Source organism: Psittacula echo, assembly GCF_963264785.1.
Source record: "Psittacula echo genome assembly, chromosome: 6".
NCBI classification, from domain to species: Eukaryota; Metazoa; Chordata; class Aves; order Psittaciformes; family Psittacidae; genus Psittacula; species Psittacula echo.
The window spans coordinates 34,120,954-34,140,879 of record NC_137743.1 but is presented as its reverse complement, the minus strand read 5'-3'; the positions used below and the strand labels follow the sequence as shown (position 1 = coordinate 34,140,879).

General features: G+C 37.0%; 1 protein-coding gene across 1 annotated transcript in view; it reads right to left on the bottom strand.

Moving 5' to 3' along the window:
- The window catches only part of MGAT5 (alpha-1,6-mannosylglycoprotein 6-beta-N-acetylglucosaminyltransferase), a gene marked incomplete at both ends in the record, with an annotated part of 79,987 nt that overhangs the window by 5,142 nt on the left and 54,919 nt on the right, over positions 1–19,926 (bottom strand). The window contains 4 exons of the mRNA XM_080622179.1: positions 386–460; positions 1,285–1,401; positions 5,338–5,484; positions 13,149–13,298. Coding sequence (XP_080478305.1) covers positions 386–460; positions 1,285–1,401; positions 5,338–5,484; positions 13,149–13,298 — 489 coding nt within the window. The remainder of the gene's footprint in view (positions 1–385; positions 461–1,284; positions 1,402–5,337; positions 5,485–13,148; positions 13,299–19,926) is intronic.

Below are 19,926 nucleotides of genomic sequence, written 5' to 3'. Positions count from 1 at the left end.
AATTCAGTGTCTTCTGCTGCTCTCAGCTGGTGGTAATGCACGAGAACCAAAAGTCCTTTAAGTAACTGGCTTCCAAACCATTTAAAACTTCATCAATTGAAACTAAATACTTGAAAAATCTGCCCAGAGGCTTTAGCCTAAGTGCAATTCTACAACAAATGTATCTCTACATTTATGTGATATCTCACGATTGAACATTTTTTCTGTGTGTACACAGTTAAAGAAGTCACATATACACTGCAAAATTAGTTTGCCTTTCTGCTTTGATTTAATGCCAAGGTCTGCACAGCTACTGTTTCTACTTGAACAGCAAGAACGCTTTAAAATTGAGAGAGTTCTCCCTTTCCAACATAAAACGAAAGTCATCCACAATAAAAGTTCATACCTGTCTTTCAATAAATGCATTCATCCTCTGAAGCATTCCCTCACACGTAAATTCATAGGGCAAATAAGGGTCAATCTGTGGAAATACAGTGTGTTAGAGGGTTTTTTCTTTAAATGAGCTTTGTGGTGTGCTTCGTGGTAGCAGCTTGTACTCCAAATGCTACACTCCAGCCTAAGCAGCAACAATAAAACCAAATAAACTCATTAAAAAAATCACAATTTTGCAAAACCATCAGCAGTTTAAGCTGATCTTTTCTTGTTGTAAAGGCAATAAAAGTTGTCAGTGATTATTTTACGGAAACTCATGGTATACTGCAAAGTAATACATGCAAAGCTAGCCTGAGACCCTAAGGGATTTCAGGGCTCCTGTTTCAACTAAGTTTCAGTTCTGGAGTTGAAGTGAAAAATGAAACATTAAGACAAAAAAGGAATGTGGTACCTTTGAAAATTACTTCAAACTTCCCCCCACACACACCCTGCCCTTGAAGCGCCCTCATTACAATTCCACACCGTAAGTTCACAACTGCCTCAGCGGCAGCTATGTCAAAGCTACAAAATCAGCCAAAAGAATTGACCATGTATTTGGACAGACTACAATGCCCTAAGAAACAGCAAGGAAACTTCCTCACCGAATGCACAGAAAACACAGATTGTTGTATCTTTTATGTATGAAATTCACATTGCTGTAAAATTCATTCATACTAATTTTTTCAGGTAAAAACCTGACATACCCACTACTAAATCAAACTATGATAACCACATATCACAGATACATAATAACATTTTTCTCCGCCCAATATCCTACCAAATTACAGCACTCTAATTGACTAAGGCGCACTCAACATGTTGTACACAATGCACCCTTAAGTGCTGATGACAAACCGAGGATACATTTCTCACCTTTTGATTCAAAATTGATTTCACAGCTTTCTCAACTTCAGAAAGATCGTTGATGTCTACAGTCCACACATGGGGCTTCCCAATGTAAACTTCAGCATAGGGATGCTGAGATGTCAACTGAAAGGAAGAAACGATACTGGTAAAAATCAGTGTGTCAAGATGTCCTTCCCTCTCACCTTTTGGATAAAATCTCCTAGGATAACACAAGTATTCAGCCAGAATCTAACAGCACCATTCCTTCTGAGTTATCTTTCAGATTTTCCTCATTTAAATTTAGAGAGTGAATTTAGCTAGAAAACTGAAGATCAGATAACTAAGATCACAAGTAACATTTGTGCCCCTCTAATTTGTGGCTTTGATCCTCATAATGACCCACATCACAAAAGAATTGATGCTTACTGAAATTATGCTTACAATGTGACCCTTTCTCCCCAGAGCTCATTCATAGAGCAACTGTTTTCATAACCCGTAATTGCTAGCAGTCCTGGTTAGACCTGCCTGACTGGCTTCAAGAGATGTCATCCTCACCCTGCCTCACCTTCAGACAATGTCCTCACCCTGTCTCTTCTTCAAATTTCAACCATTTCCAAGATTCTGTGAGTCGTAGAGAATAAAGGATCATTTCTATCATTGAAGATGAATTCTGACTTGCGCTGATGATAGTGCAAGAGTACTTTGACCTCAGTAAGAGTGTTAACTTGTAAATATTTTACTCACCACTCTGTGAGAAAACAAATTCAAAAAATACCCAAGTAGATAACTAAGAAAAGTACCAGAGATTGCTTTCAGAACTCGCAGGATGGCACCAAAATTTTTGTGACAGGAGTGAGAACATGCGAATGAACACACTGAGAGGAGGCAAAAGCTGGAGAAGAGAGGGGAGTGTTTCACACGAGCCTCAGAAGGCAATTGCTTCTCAAAAAAATACAAACCCCCACACCCTACAGGACAGATTATTCGTAGACAATCTTTATACGGTTGCATCTTTATGCATGATATGAAGAAAAATCTAGACAGTGCAAAAGATGTGAAGTAGGAGACAGTCTGTTGGAAAGAACCTTCTGCACTGGGCATAGACAGTACTTGATATCTTCCTCAAGTGAATGTAAGGAAGAACTTTAAAAAAAATGTTGCCTATTGCAATTTGCTTGTGGACAAGAGAAGCCAGTCTTAGAGTTTGACATGGGATCAGCTAGCATAATTCTGTGCTCTGAGACCAATGCTCCGAGGGGCTCTGTGCAGGTTACACCTTTGGCTGCAGGGCAGTGTGGTGGTGAGAGTCCATGGACCTGGCTGGAAGACTGCAGGTGCTGGGCAGTAACTCAGGATGCTCCAGCACACAGACAGCTTCCATAGCTGCCCACATTCACTTGCAGCTCACTGGACCGTGCTCCCATCGGCATATTTTAAATTCCTCCAGACAGTCCAAAGACCCAAAGTGTTTGGGTTACCAAGACTGAGTTCCCAGGGCATTTATGTCTGGACTTCAGATGGCTGAAGCTACAGTCATATTGCTCTCAATAAAAACCTTTTACTGCACCTTTAAAAATATGAACAAAACCCACTGTTTTAAATTCCATAAAGCTTTAGGAATTATGCCTTAGACCACTTTTTCTCTACCATTTCATACAAAGAGAGAGCAGAATTCCAGCCAGATCTGATCTGGAAGACAAACAACTGAACTTCTCAGACTAGTAGCTGTTTTAAGTATTAAGAGTAACTAGTAACATATTTTTATTGCACCAGTTATTCTGCATCTAGACTCACCAAAAATATTAAGACTATTTCCTAATGCTGAAATGCTTTAATTAGCCAAGGCTTAATGATTTAGATATTCCAGAGATACTCCCTCTCTAATTTAAAATCTCAAAGAATTCTTATAAAAGAGATTTGGAATTAATTCTAATTTCAGAATTTCAGATTATTTTTTTTTTTTCCTTCCTTCCTTCCTCAAAGCAGGAAATGAAAGAAATGACACCCACCAAGAACACATTTCAACTAGATTTATCGTACAATGTCTTCTTTCTTTTGGGGAGCGTGAGTTGGAATGGAGAAGAAATATTGGTCAAATACTGGTACAAACGAAGCTGCTTGAAGGTGACTTTTTCTTCTTTTTTCCCTGCCTTTTTCCTTCAGCAAAATCATGTCCTAAGACAAAACAACTGCTGATCTAAAATGCAAATTACAATTTCCAGTTTTTGTACAGAGTCTTCACTACAGGACCTCATCTTGGGGGGAGAGGGGAAATAATTAACTCCCCAATGCCCAATAAATTCTGCCTAAAACAAGATGGAGGTAGCGACTTGCAGTGGTTACTTTACGAAAGTGCTAAACACAGACTTTATCTTCAAATTCATCTGGATAACCAACTTGCAGAACTACACATGCTTTTTTTGTTCTCTTTTAACACTTGAAAAAAAAATGAGAGAAGGATTTAAGAATTTTATTAATCCCAAAGAACCAGCAGATGGATTACTGGCAATTGGATCTAAACGCAGTTGTGAAAACCAGTTAAGAGAAAAGGTTACTCATAGCATAGGTCAGCAGAGCATGTGAACACAGCAGTATTTGTGACGAGTGTTCATTATACTATTTTCTACTTAAGCAGTAAATAGGGATTATTTTTCTGTGCAAGTCAGGTGCACAGCATTTCTGTTAGTGCTGACATACGCCAGAGGCATTTAGTACAGCATTCCAAGCACTAAAGTTCCTACTAAAGAGTTAGGTGGGTCCAGATTATTTACTGAGCCTCACCAGTTATAGTGTCTGGGCACAGAACAACCGGAACCGAGACAAACAGTCGAACAGTCATAGAAGAAAAGCTTTGAAAGGTGCTGTGCCCAAGGAGAAAATTTAAACAGATTTTTCCTCCCTTATTATTACCGCCTTTGTCAGTGATGCAAGCTGTGAGAACGAGTTTGAACTCATGTCCTGGACAAGCTGAACAAATAACAAGCTGAAAGACAATTACAGGTCTGGATCATAAAATCATAAGAACCTTATGTTCCTATTTTAAAATATGAAACTGTCTTTTTTTGATCAACTTTGGCACTGCTCAGTAAGCAATTTATATAGCCCTAGTGTAACTTGAATTGGGAAATATGGCTCTGTAAAGTTCTTACATAATCTAAGTGTTAACCTGAGAGCTTTCCCTTCAGATAATTATGTAGAGAAAATAAGCATATACATGTAGATTGGACCAGATGATCCTCGAGGTCCCTTCTTACCTGGTATTCTACGATTCTATGGTATTCTGTGATACACCTATGAAGAAGACATGGTCACAAGACAAAAGTGTTGTCAGAAATGGCTACATGACCACTTGCTACATGCAAGTGGTAGAGGTTGAATTTTACCTACACTGAAGAAAAATATTCCAAGTCAGTACCAGGATGAGAGGCTTGTTTACTTAGCCTCATTTTTCTCTTGCTTGAGTCTAAACACACTTGCTGATTCGAACCTTAGAGGTTTGGTTTTCCTGTTCTCCTAAACAGCCAGTTCTCCAAATGTCTTCAGTGTTTAACCACAAACATGGTGGGGTGTGACCATTGAGCTTAGCTTAACAGTGCCTTGAACAGGTCCTTTCTGAGAAAAAACATAATATCCCAAAACACACACCACCACCCACAAATTTTATTTTTATAATTTACTTAAATGCCAGTTTACTTCCTGCACAGCACATGGTAATGTTTGTTTCTTCAACAAAATAAAACCACTTTCAAATGACACATCATGTATCATATGACATGACCTCTTTCTGGGCAGAAGGTCAGGTTTTCAAGTGAAACTTCAGTTTATGAGCTATCAGTAATAAGAAGCAGAATGTACATATAGGCAAATCTAGAGATAAAACTTAACAGTTAAAACGTAACAGAAAAATTTTGATTACCTTATAAAAATAAGATCTGACAATCCCACTGATGGCTAAAGAAAACAATAGTTGCACACCTTTTGCCATAAACTGTGAACATTGATTTTTTCCTGCATTGTGTTACTAGAAAGAAATCCACAATCATTGTCAATATAGAAATCATCAAGATTGACAAAGCTTACCTCACGGAGTGTAGGTTTGCCTTTAAAAAACTCTGTGTTTTTGCTACTTTTTGGTGGGTTAAATCTTAAATTTAGAAAAGCACATCCATTAGCAATAGCCTCCAAAGGAGCTGGCCCTTCATATGGAAATCCGAGACCAACGAACAGCTGAAAAATAGAAAACAAGAGCTGCCTTAATTTTTATTCTTTACAAAATCTGACAGTTAAGAGCCAACTTAAAACAAACAACAATGCACTCTAAATGGACCAGCCTAAAAAAAAAGTAACATTAAGAAGAAAATTGGAGGAATTCAGCAGCTCACCCCCCCCACCCAAGCAGTTATGGAATGTCCTGCAAAACACATTTGACAACAATCTTCTGTAGTGAGCTGAGGCAGTTTTTTGTGGAGCTGAGGCAACAACAGACCCTTTCAGTTACTTTTTGGGAAAAAGAGTCATTTGGTGGTTTGACTGGTGTTGAAATGGAACTGCTGGGGCTCTCTTGCAGGTCCAGGTTTTACTGCAGCAACCTCACAGCACAGCTACACTACTGTTTTCCCCCTCTCTCCCACATCAGCCAACCTGCTGGTTTTGCCAAAATGAACATACTCCCGGCAAACTCATTAAGCCTTATAATTAAAAAGGTAGATGGCAGCAAACATCAGCTGAAGACACTGTACCTAGGCAAGAGCTTGCATAGGATTAAGAGGGTTCAACGCCACCTTCAAGGTATCAAAGGAGGAAAAAGGCATCATAAAGCTATTCTTGTATCAGCTGAGATTACAGGTGCTCTAGAAAAGGCAGTGCTTTTCTCCAATCTAAAGAAATTTAGTATTTTTTCAGAATTGTCTGGCTTTTAGTTGGATCTTAACCCCTTTCCTGGCCAAACACAATTAACCCCCCTGAATCAAATATAGGATTCTTCACCTTTATTTCTATGTCTGTGTATAATGGGAGAATTACAAGCTCTGATTTATAACAGTAATTTCTCAGCACTGCTACATGATTTATATATATAAACACCGCCTTTTTCTTTTCAAGAAAATAATGAGCAATCTTCATAACTATTAGGATCATGTATTTGGGATGTACGTATTCAAAGTCAAATTGTACTATTCCGCATTCAATTTTCTGCAATACAGAAGTGAATCCTAGTAACAAAAGATTCAAAACTGAAGGCGGCTGATCTTAACTTTGATGTATAAAACTGTAGTCAGTATTGCCATGCACAGGCATTGCAGTATCATTCCTCTCTGACCCATGACAGCAACAGTACAAATTGTGAGTTGGCTCATTTTAAAAAGAAAGTTAACACTTCTTGGCATAGTTGAGGTCATACAATTTTCACTGCACGGAGCTGCATATTGTTAAGTTTTCAACTGTTGGCTTAAAAAGTCACCTACTTTCAAAAAGTTTCACAGCTACGTCATGGATTTAAATCTTACAGTGGCTGATTGAAAAAAAAGATCTGGAAGACTATCTCCGTTAAAGTTAGATTATCTAAATTTGGGTTTCATCTACAGCATAAGATATATTACCTTTCAATCAGCAAAAACACATCTTAAATCTCATCTCAAAAGAGGCTTAATTTAAAGAAAGGTAATCTCTTGAAAATAATGAATTACAGACATCAAATAATTTCATGCAATCTGCACACATACTCTTTATTTATTTAAACTACGCCTTAGTTCAGGCAGAAAACCAGCTGAGAACCAGCAATTAAAACCATCTGAAGTATCAATTCTCCTCTGATCCTGTGTTTGTCTGTTATGTGGAGAACACTGGTTTGTTTGCTTAGTTTTTCACTTTTTTAATAAACTGCTGCTGTGCAGTGCTGAACAGTTCTGTGTCTGACTGGTCTATTTATTTAGGAGGAAGCTCCATGGGGAAAGAAATATGGGTTTATGTTTTGACAGCACAGAGCACACTGTCAGCACTTAATCTATAATAAATAGCTTGCCACCTGTTTCACATACATTTTCCAGCCTTACCTCTAAGCAGTACCAGATCTTTGAAGAAAGAAAGATGTGTCTGATTGCTAGAACGGTGTATGTGTGTGCGCTGCCTGTAGGCCTGAGGTTGCAGCCTGGCCCACAGCGCTCCCTTATTTCTACCCTCCAAAATCTTCTATCACTCTCCATCATCCCATTGTCATCAAGTCAGCTGAAATTCCCCAACCGAATCTAGACCCTGCTCCTGAAAATTCCCCTTGATTAGCATTCCTTGGTTAGGGAGCTAGTATTTTTGTATGGTACAAAGATCAAAACTGAGGAATATCTTCACTGCCTGAAGAAAGTCACATTCGTTATGTTCAAAAAAACAAGCATTAGAGAACACAGGTCACTTCTGTAACTCATTCTTATGATGCTCTAATTTGCTAATCCTTTGAATTACATGCAGCTTGTTATTTCCAGAAAGGCTAAAACAATCTGTCAAGATACTTCCTGAAAGCATGCAACAGAATACTGTAAGTCACTAATTGAAAAAGGACTGGGAGAAAAAGAAAAAAAAAAAAAAAAAAGAAGAAATAACACAGGCAACAATTTTCAGGTACCAGGGAAGCAAGCATCCATGTAGAGCTGAGGCTGTGTGGAAGGCAAAGTTCTCTTCCACAAACTGGTAAAGATTTAAAACAGACTGTGTTTCCACGATTTTGTGATCTAAATTGCTGCCCCCACCACATAAGGTGCTGACTATGGTTTTTAGGGTACTCTCTTACTGGACACTATGTCTGGTAACACAGTCTACCATGGAGAGGCACCTTTCCCTCTGAAGGCTGAAGCTCTAGAATGCAAAATCTGTAACACAAAACTCCAAACTTGACAATGTTGGCAATATAACTGTGGGTACATATGGTTCAAAAATTTTAGCCCTGATCTTGCTTTGTTAGCTGCAGCAGAATTGCTATGCAGAGTAGAATTCCTTTATTCTTTAATGGTTGATTAGTGCTTTAAACCATTTCATTTTCTCTATGTGAGCATTTTTCTCACTTTTCAAACGTTTCTGAAAACTAAACCCATTATTTTTCATACAGTGCTTTAAGTGGGCACATGACACAATGGGCTCTGTATTGCTAGCTCCCCATAAAACGAGATGATTACCAGAAGTTTACCGTATAAAAGTCTGTCTAAAGGAGATAACAGCAAATAAGTAGAGATGTAAAATCATCACGGTAATGGCAGCATGTTTTGTTTCTATTTTTTTTAAACCATTTCCTTGTTTGCAAGGTCACTACCCAGGTGTGTCGGTGCCTGTAGGTCTGCATCAATCAGAAAAGGGGTTTCTTATCTGTAGTCTCACTTGCCCAACTTGGGCAAAGCAGGTGTTGAAACCCTTAAACAGCAATTCTTTGGTTTTCATACAAAAGGCTCCTCAGGAACCTTTTCTGCCTTTGCAGAGAACTGAACCCCTGGTTTGCAATTTCAGGTTTTTGAGTTGGCCACCCAGCATCACACCTGCCAAGACACCATTCTTTCCTGATCATAATGTAAACAGTCCTTTCACGGTGTAGGAGCCAACTGGAGACTTCTCTGACATAAAAAAGTGCTTCACAATAACTCCCATTAAAAAACAGTATAGTTTTATTTTTTGGAAACCACTTAGTTGACACTAAGCAATTAACTTGTAGAGTTTACAGCACCAGATCAGACTATTACTAAAACGAGAATTTGAACAAACAGCCTTTCTAAATTATAGCCAAAAGTATAAAATAAGGAGTGAATGTTTTACTTCACTTACTGTAATTCTGAGTAGCTGAATATTTAAAAGAACAACTTCATATTCCAGAGACTAAATGCTACAGATCCAGAAACAGGGGTGTTTATCATCTCCTCTCAAGTTTCTAACATACTGCACTTTAGCTAATTTATTCTGTTGGGTTGGTAGGTTTAACCACTTTTGTATGCCTCCTTACTGAACTTATGTATTCTCTTCTGAACTACAGAAAGGGACATGTAGCAAAGGTTAACTATCTTGATATATTTTTTTCATTAATATAAAATTCTTTCTGGAAAAGCCCTTTTGTGATTGAAACAATTTTGAAAAGAATCACTAGTTAAATGTCTTTCAGATGATCTTGTGAAGTGTGTGGAAGTGAAAAAATGCATTATTTCATAAAAGACAATATGAATCCAACACCGCAGTGGGATTTTTCCCAAGCTGTCTAAAGAGGGTTTTGCTTCCACTTAGTAAAAGAATTTGGATCCCCTCAAAAATTCACAGTGACTAGAAGTATGAAGTTGCATCTGAAACTGTCTCAAAAGGAGGAATATTCTCAAGAATTCAGTAGTGGTTCTTGCAAGAGAGTCTGGTCCAACTCTTCCAGCTGCCCACTTGACAAGAAGCCACGTAAGTTGGCAGGAAGGCTGCCAGCTCGCCTACCCTATTTTCCTCTGACATGATGAATGGCTTCACATCTTCTCATTAGGAACTGTTGACATGTCGCAGTTTTGCCATGCACTGCACAGCTGAACTAGTCATGATGAATCTCAAACAGCCCCCTTCTGCTTGGAAAACACACTTACTTGGAAATGTGCTGCTTTGTAACACACACCAAAATGAAATGGCAGCTGCATGCTTTTGAGAGTAACTGTGTCCTATACTGCAGAGAGACCAAATATGTTCTGGGAATGCAAAGTTCTGATCAAGAATCATGACCAAGCTGTCACCTATCAGTATATCGCTGTCTAAGGGCAAAACGAGCAGTGCAACTGACACTTCTGAGAACACTGAACTGGGTAATTTTAAAAATTATTATTCAGATCTGGCTTTCTGAAAGCTAGATCATGTCAGCTGACCTAACACTTGCTAACACAATGGTGAAATCACAAGCAATGAAAGACAATCCTTGCCCTTGCGTCTCAAAATATATGTTTAGATTAAGAAAAATCTGACAGTTTCTTGAAGCTTAAAGACAAAGGTTGCTGCTTGGAGACAGCACACAGCAGGCCTAGATGGTTCAAATCAGCACTGTACCCACAGATGTTACCATCCTGGAGTTACAGCTCTGATTATTCATGTACTTTCAGCACGCTGATTGTCTAGTGACAAAACCCCATAACTAAATTCATTATGGGGTTCTGGTCGTGTTGCCTAGTGATTAAAGTGATTATGATTAAAAAGTGTCCTTAATCATCACTGGATGCATGTGCACACATGCACACATACATGAGGCTCCTCAAGGGCACAAAGCTCCCATTCAAGTCAGCTTGATTTTTGGGAAAAACCTGCACTTCTTTTAGCAATTCAATCCATGATCCATTTGACATAAACACAACTGACCCACACAGGCAGCAGATGGCCAGTAGAGACAGGTGAGTGGTGTTTTATGCTAATCTACGTTAAAGTGTTGTCTCAGGATATCAAAATCTGAAACTTAAACATACAGGCAACAAGAAGACTTAGAACAAGTGTGTCTGTTGATCAACACTGAGAGGCAACCATATGCTAAGGCAGAACAGCCAGCGTACCTAAGAGATACCAAGCATCAGCTAGCAAATGAAAACACCAACCCAAAAACCAACCCCAAAATCCGCCTTCAACTGAGAAAGTCCAAACAAATTAGATGGTAAATTTCAGTTTCCACTTTCAATCTCAGCATGCTGCTGTTATACTTCTTCTGTTACACTAGATATATCGGAACAGTATTAGAATAACTGAGATTAATGCTGCAGTAGACCATATTTAATTTTATTTGTTGCAACATCAGAAATACACTGCACTCCAATTTGCCCGACAACAGTAAGTATTAGGAGAAGCAGATGGACTCTTAACTGCTTATCATCAGGTCAAAGTTGTGCTAGCCTGGCTGTATCACAAATAAATAATTTCCTTAAAAGGAAAACAGCTTTTGTCATTGGCAAATCTGCTACCAAAGCTCAGAAAAGCCACCTGAAAATACTGTTTGTGGACTTAAATAAAGAAAAAAGTTTATTAAGAATGATTCTACCAAAAGGATAATGTGATAAAAACACTGGCTTGCTGATACAAGGGTCTGAAACACACTGATGTGTTTCTCAGTGCCATCTACTAAGAAATGCAACAAATTCTCAAAGGATTTCCCCCAGTGTTAGGAATCAAAAAAACCCCAACCCCTAAACAATGCACAATGGAACAGAAAATCATTAAAATCTAAAGTGCTTGTAGGACTCTAAAACCAGCACAGTGTAAATCCAGGCTTTTCATAAAAATATAATTTGTGAAAAATAAGCAACTCACTAAGCTCAGGAGAACTGCAAATCACGACAGTATCTTCTATCTGATATTGCAATTAGATGCTGAAAACTGAATGAAATTAGTCTGGCTACTTCCTGTGTCACAAACCCCATATAACTGCACTGTACTGATCTGCATAGTGTGTATGTATTGGCTGGAATTTGTCCTAACATTACAGTGTTTTTACATTGCATCTTAGATCACAGCAAATATGACAAATAACAACTAGATATGCTATCTATTTGATATTGAAAATCAAGCTCTTTAGTGTAATTCATGTAAGATGACTGATATAGAATTAGAGGAAGGCTCAGTCAAGTGTAACTGTTATAATGAACTTTATATATTGTAAGAACTTCACTAATTCTATAGGAAGTTCAGGAGCTTATTTTACTATTCAGTGAATCAAACACTTTCTTTCCCCCAGAAGGAAGTCACTGTTTGTGCTTGGGGTTATTAAAATGTCAATATTCTTCCCACGTTAGTACTATGATTAATACCATGATTTCATGCTCTGCACAGGCAAGAGCTGTGTAATCTCAGTAGTATGTATCTGTGACGAAAGTAAATGTTGACTTTTTAATCTGCAACAATGGGTATCTGTATGCATCAAGTACATACACGCACTGGTTGCCTTTAAAAAGTCATAATTTGCCAACAGCTGTCACTGTTGGCAAATTTGCCAACAGAGATGTCAAATTACCATCATTTTCCCAAATATTTCAAAACGGAGATCTCTGCAGTCATGTGGGAAGACTGGGAGGTGCTTGCTTTTTCCTTTTCCTTTTTTAACAGATTCTTCTGTAGAAGTGCACAGCAAGGAACTATCAACAATGGGGAGTAAGTGCTGCAGTTCCACACATTTTGCTAATTGTAAACACACAAATCAGTTCTTTCACCAACTGAAAGTTAAACATCCTATTTTAATGTAATCTGCCAAAGTATTTTAATGTTGTAAAGTGCCACAAAGATTATGGGAATGGCACAGAAAAACTCCACAAAGCATTCTAACTATGGGTACAAAAGTTGATTTATTTCAGTCTATACAGTGTCCCTTATCTTGAGTTCCCTTGACAGGGGTCACAGGCAAAGTACACCACAAAAAGCACACTCTTTTGCTCGCTCTCTCTGCACCACTGCAGTAGAGGAATGACGAATGAAGTGCTTACTTTTCTTCTTTTCTTCCTCAGAGAGTAGGGTCGCTCCAGGTTAAAGTCATTGGTAGGGCAGAGCAAGCATGCCTACTGTACAGCTGTCAGATATTACCTAATTTTCACATCAGGGATTGGAAAATAAAGCACATTCTCAGCTGATAATCTCCTTGAGCTGAATATCACATTTTAGAAAATGAAATACACATTTTTCAAGCTGGTTGTTAAATGTGTCTGTGACTCTAGGTTGTCATCAAAATTTTCTAATAACAGCCGTCAATCCACAAGACATGGACACAAGGAAAAACATATTCTTAGCAGAAGACAACTTAAGCTCCTTTCCATTTGATAATTTATTTTTCTAATACTTTTAAATTAGAAGCTCAGTTGTAGGAGGTGAAAAGCATGCACTTCAGATACTGTCTGTCTGTAGCTATTTTTGCCACTACTCCCTCTTGACAAACTTACTTTGGTTTCTCTCAGTAGAAACTGCAAATCCCGCCCACTGAGTATACCATGATTTTTTACATAGCCAGGAATATAAATCGTGCTTGTCCCGTGAACAGTTCCATGGACTTCCATATAGGTGTGGATGATGTCCAGGTAAGCCTTCTTATCCTGTAATAGCAACAATAAAATATGTTCAGTCTAATTTACACTTTTCAAGCAGTAGTGTTCAAACACAATTGTCTTTTTATCTCCTGTACCACAAAAGCCAGAAACAGAAGTTCAGCCATTCTTATATGATTTCTATCTTTCATTACATTATTAATTTTGTTTTATACTAGACAGGAAGAAAACTGCATCTTTTTTACTCATAGTATAGGTATAAATAAGTACCAAGGTCCTATTAATTTCTAAGTGGACAAAAAACAGGTCACCATTGGACAGCTGTAATCTCAGCATGCCTAAATAATACTGGGTCTAAAAATACAAAAAACCTCATTCTGAGATATTAAATTTTCACTCTGTTTTTGTCAGAGATGCAAAATAATTATTGTTTATCTTCTTTGTGAAGGGTGAATCTCACCTCAGTAAGATACAGTCTTGCCAACTGAATAACTGAATACACATCTTTATCTAAATACCTAGCAACTGAGTCCCATGAGATACCTACAAATATTCCATTTACCTGAAGTTTTAAAGGCATTTTGGAAAAGAACCAGAAAAGAGTTGCATTAAAAAAAAAAATCCAAACTAACAAAATCCATCCTAGTTTGCAAACAAGAATTACTTTAATTTTCAATGCCATATGTTCTTTTAGTTTTGAAGACTACTGGTATTTCAAAAGCAATTAGCTGTAGTTTGTATTTACAGGCAGTATGCAACACAGATCAGAAAGTCTTTCCCTCAATATTTGCACATACTCTTAGTAATAGCTCTAAAATCAGGCAACAAGTTCCTGTACTTCTTGGCAGCGAGTGAGTTTTTGATAATTTTAATTCAGTATTTTTTGTCATGTAAATTCTGTACACTGTTCCTCCACAGCCCTGTATGAAAGCTGGCCAACAATTCGACTGAAGTTCATTCAGAGGGCAAACAGCCCGGTGCAAATCCTGTCTTTTCAAACCTTGGAGGTGCATTAAGGTATCAGCCCCAGGTGAATGAACACTATCACTTCTTAAAACTTCCTTGCTAATTACCAGTCTGCATTCAAATACACAAGGTATTTAATGTCACATAACAACTGGCTTCTAGCTTTATCTTGCTCTACTGGTGATACTGTTTGTGATGAGGTAGACTGCCTGCCTCATTATTTAATCTCCCTTTTCTAGTAGCTATGCCAAGACTGCACCAGTTAGACAATGTCCTGGGCTAAGTATTACATAAAACTGCCCACAAATGGAGACAAATGTGCTTTCTTATTTTGATGAAAGGCTGCTCTTATTGTTAATTAGCACAATCTATTAAAAAAAGAAACAAACCACAAAAAACCCTAAAAGCTTGCTCCATTTTTTATTTTTCCTTTTACTTCAAATTTTAATAACCACGAAAGGTATGTTCCTCCCACCATTTCTAAAGTAGCATAAATAGAAACTGTTGCGAACCTCATATGCTTTATTAAGAGAAATTCCATTGTAGAACCTTTTCTTTGCAAACGTGCAGGAGAAATTGTAGATTGTAGGTAGATTTAGATTAGATATAAGGAAGAAGTGCTTCCCTGTGAGGATGGTAAGGCACTGGAACAGGTTGCCCAAGGAAGTTGTGGATGCCCCATTCAAGGTATTCAAGGCCAGGCTGGATGGGTCTGTGAGCAACATGGTCTAGTGGAAGGTGTCACTGCCTGTGGCAGGGGGTTTGGAACTAGTTGGCCTTTGAAGATCCCTTCCAATCCAAACAATTCTACGATTCTATGAAAAATAAATGGAGTAGCCATTTATTTGTGTCTTGTTTTCAGAATGCAGTAGTAGTCTGTTACTAGAGGCATATCTTAAACCTGTCTGCCTGGCTTTTAATAGACACAGAGCCTTATGAGTTAGGTTTTAGTGTCTGAATGGGAAGAGAAGGCAATAAAGCACATGTACTGCTGACAGAATCTGCCTATAGGAAGAACACTAATGCAATTGTCTCCGATTTTATTGGCTCGTGACACACAGACTGATGACATGAAGGCACTCCAACTCTAGAAAAATATAAGAAGCAAGCAGCTAGAAAGAACAAAACCAGGATCACCTAAAACTGTGCTTACTATAATGATTTCAATGATAATTTCACAAATTTTTATTTACCTACTTTGAAATAAAATATTTGACATGAAAATTACTTAGTCTTTACAATTTTTCTAACAGTTTCTCAGAAATGGCATTATTAGTTATAGGACTGTTGAAGATTTTATATAGGTTCAAAAAGCAGTAATGGAAGAAAAGTCCATGAATCATTACTGAACAGAGACACACAAATTTTGGTCTAAGAAATCCATGAGACACTTGTCTCTGGTGGCTGTGAAACATGACTGTTTTCACATTATTCCTTACACATCAAGTTTTGCCTATCTTTGGAATCAGAGCACTGGACTACATAAATCTTTGATCTGAACTGACCTTGCTGTCATCTTATTTTTATTAGCTTATTTTCAAAGGTGAATATAAAATGGCCCAAAAGAAATGTAACATTTTCACAGGGCTTCTGTTTACATGTGATGCCAATAAAAATCTATTGGGATTCTGAGAAGCATCTGTGTTATTGTGAAGTTCATTGCCTAAATTCTGCTGAAAACACTCTTTCATAAATACAACAGTCCTCGAATTTAGCCCAAAGTATTCCCCAAATCATCTTGTAAATAACTGAATCTTCCTACTATATCCATGTGTCCTCTATACAAATACCAGCAGTTGGTTGCTACAAAACGGGGAATACAGGATTAAAAAAAAAAAAAAAAAAAATAAAAGGAGTACATATGAAGACAGGACGAAAAGAAAAGGCTTTCATGCTGTATTTACAGTAGTATTTTTCAGGGGCAGAAGGAGGGCTTTTGCTTAAACTCTTATAGTTACAAAAGTATGTTAGAAATATTACTAATAAATTAAAATTATTTACTATAAATTAAATTTTATATTTAACATTAATATACAACTGATCAATACGATTTAGGAAAACAAGGCCAAAGCACTGACAAATTCAGCATGTTTTAAGCATCTCTGAAAGTGCAAACAAAACATTAAAATAACAATCCATAATCTTAATTGGGAACATTACTTAAGCATAAGACTGACTGCTTTCCTGATTCAGAGTCTAAAACCAGAGATAAAACATTCAAGGATGCCAAAAAGCATCAATTTGTCCATCCATTAGGAAAATAATGGGCTTCTAAATGGTATTGCTAGGTTTCCACCTCCACAAGACTGGGCAACTACTACATATTCTGTTAAAGAGCATATAGAAATGGTTTTTCCTCACAAAAGAAACCTTATAGATAGATAGGCACAAGTAAAGGGATCAATATGTAAAAAAAAAAAAAATAAAAAAAAAATTAGTTTTCAAACCACAAGAGTAAAAAGATGAAAAAAAACCCCAGTGCACAAAAGCTGAGAGAAATCTTTCATCCCACAAAGGGCAACCCTCTTTCTTTTAATCAAATGAGATTTTTAAAGAATTGGAACCAAGAGCAGTATCTTCCCTTTGTTCCCTGTACATAAATTTTTCTAAAAGTCTTTTTTACTGAAGGAAACCAAAAAAAGCACAACCAAAAATTCAGAAAGCACAATCCACAACACTCCTTTGTTCCCTTATACACCTTGAGTCAAAAGTAACTGCTTTTATAAAATATAAAGTACCATAAAAATACCACTAGCAAAATACCTTATACCTTGCACAATCTCAGTAACATTTGCCTACTTTTGCATTTAAGAAGTCCTGAATTTCCACATTCCTTGTAGAAAACCGTTATTTCTGATCATGAAAGTATGTCTTGTAATAAGCTACTTCACAAAAGTAACCAGAACACATAATTCAATTCTAAACATTAAAACCACTGAATTAGAAAAAAGAGAAAGCATAAATATGGCATTTATAAGTAGAAAGGCTACAACTAAATAAATCAAGAAATGTGATTTGCAAACTACCAATGTTCCTTCAACTGTTAATCCACTTCCTTGCTTGCTTGGGTGCAGATATAACTTTTATCTTAAATCATTTGACAGTAAACTCCAGATTTTTACTTTCTCCAAAATGAATTCAAAGAAAAAAGACCGTGGGCTGCTGGCTAGTAATGAAAAATCAGCATTCTCTGCAGAGTTTGTATCAGACTGTACTCTTCACCTCTGTCTGCCTGCTATCCATGCTACAAATCTAGACTTCAAGTATGAAAGGCAACATCAAAAAAAAAATCCATTTTTCCTCAGAATCAAAAAGGAAATGTAACAATAACAGTTATACAAACCTTTTCTGAAACAATTTTTCAGCAGCTAAAATAAACGTGCCACTCAGGAAAGTACTTTTTGTTGATCACTGACTGCAAAACTGTTATTACTCTTCATCAGTTATTTCCACCTACTTTTAAAAGCATCATGATAAGGTCTTTCTCATCAAATAAATCAAATGACAACTGTCTGATAAGTCTTTTGCTAGGACAATATTGACAAGAGGACAATCTGAAGTGTTGAAATTTTTAAGTTTGGTGGGTGAAAAATTTAAGTATAAAAGCTACAAAAATACATGGTAGAAATATGATGCATTATGATCTAAACTTTGTGTATATCCTAAATGCACACTGTTAAGTCTAGAAATCCTAATGTCTTGGTGATTATTTGCTAAAACGTCGAGTCCATGGTAAGCCAAAATCCAATGTATATGCAATGTATGACCGCTGACATTGTGACACAAAACATAAGATTGGAAAACGTCTCTTTTTCTCTTTCCAAGAACTGTCACATTCTCAAAGACTTTTCAAGACATCCTTGAATAATGAAAATCCCATCTACTGGAGAACTGGAAGAAAGCACAAATGCTGCAGAATTCAAGCTACAATATTAAGACACTTAAATGGATACAGTGTTTAACTGTACCAGTTTTACAATGGTAAATCAGGAGTAGATGGAGCTCAAATATGAAACTTCAAACTGCTAACTGCAGAGTACTTAATGCAGAGTAGTGAATTTATAAATGGATCTGGAGAAGATGCAGTGACTCGTGAATAGCAAGTATGAATTCCACACTGAAATTCTCTGAAATTTAAAGTGTTAACTATATAACCATATAAACCCAACAAAATTGCAATAGTCAATTCTTTCTGTACAAGGAAATCCTCTCTCACCAAATTGGTAGTGTTCTCTCAAGAAGAAAATCAACATGTAGAAACTATTCAAAGTTCTTAAAGGAACTAAATCTCTTTGGGATAGAAGGGTATCACTCTTGTGAATTAATAGTCATAATGAGAAAGAGAATAGAGAAGTGATAAAGCATGTGGTCAATACATACTATTCACAACAGCAAACCTGAAACTAACTTTAAAATGCTGCAGAAAACCATGGCAACACTGAATACCTGGGGTTGTAAAGCTTTTGAAAAAGCTGTCTCAGTAATCTAAAGGATGGAGTGATTAGGAAATACAATGATTGATAAAGTCAATACAAAGTGATGCACATGTTGAAAACCAGTTCTAGCTTCATGTTTGAATAATGGACCTCAGCTAACTATCATCACTCAGGAATGAACACTTTGAATTATTATAATATATGATTTTGGTCCATGAAAAAAATCAGCCCAAATGACAAGCACTTTGATTGAAGTCACCTCTTACTGACATCTCAAAAGTGTGCCAAAAGCCAGTTTATCAATAGACAAACAGATTCAGAAAATACCCTGCGCTGAAAAAAGCTGGGAAGAGAGAGAATATGCAAAGGAAGTATTGAGTAACTTTGCCATGCTTTTGCTCTTCCCTGAATGTCCATTTATGGCTTATCTGTTAAGCACCTACCACATATACCATAAAATACACATGACCACATACCTGTATGTTATTTATTTGCACATATATAATCTTTGCATAAAGAATGAATAAAACATCTCAGTAAAGAACTGAGTCTTCAAGATCTGCCAGAAATCCTGCTTGTCATCTTTACCTATTTCATTCATAATTTCTTGCAGTTCTTAATGTTTGTTTGTTTGCTTGCTTTTTACACTGAGGTTTTATAAAGACTTGACAACTTCATTGCCACGTAATGGACATTAATGTCTAACAAGGAATTTCTTGTCCTTTGAATAGAAATTTCCAGAACTAATAATGAGACACTCTCCTCTCCTTTCCTTTCTTTCTTCATAATAAATTAAATCCTAATTTTCATAACAAATGTTGAAGAATAAGCCTACAAATGTACATACACGTATACTTATTTACTGCACCTATAGCTTCTCATTTGCTTTGACTTACTTGTTTTTTTGATCCATACTTCTTTCAGAAGCAAATACTGAATTTCAGAGATGCTGCTGAACTAAAGTGTTTGGCTTATTTCAATTTCTTATGTGGCATAAAGCAAGACAGTGCTCCTGAAGCTTGGTGACAGCAACTAGGGTAGGTTATGATCAATAGGAAAGCTCACGGTGCTCCTGCCAGTTTGGAGTAAGACAAAACTACCACACGACAAGTTTATAAGTGCACTGAGTACGTTGAAGAGGAAAGGTGAGAAGGATCTTTCCTCCCTTTCCTTATGTATCTTGTAGCCTAAAAAATTAAATTAGATGTTTAGCCAAAGTATGCTGCTAAATATGAAGCACAAAAAGCAACCAGAAGGAAGGGAAAAGGCAACAC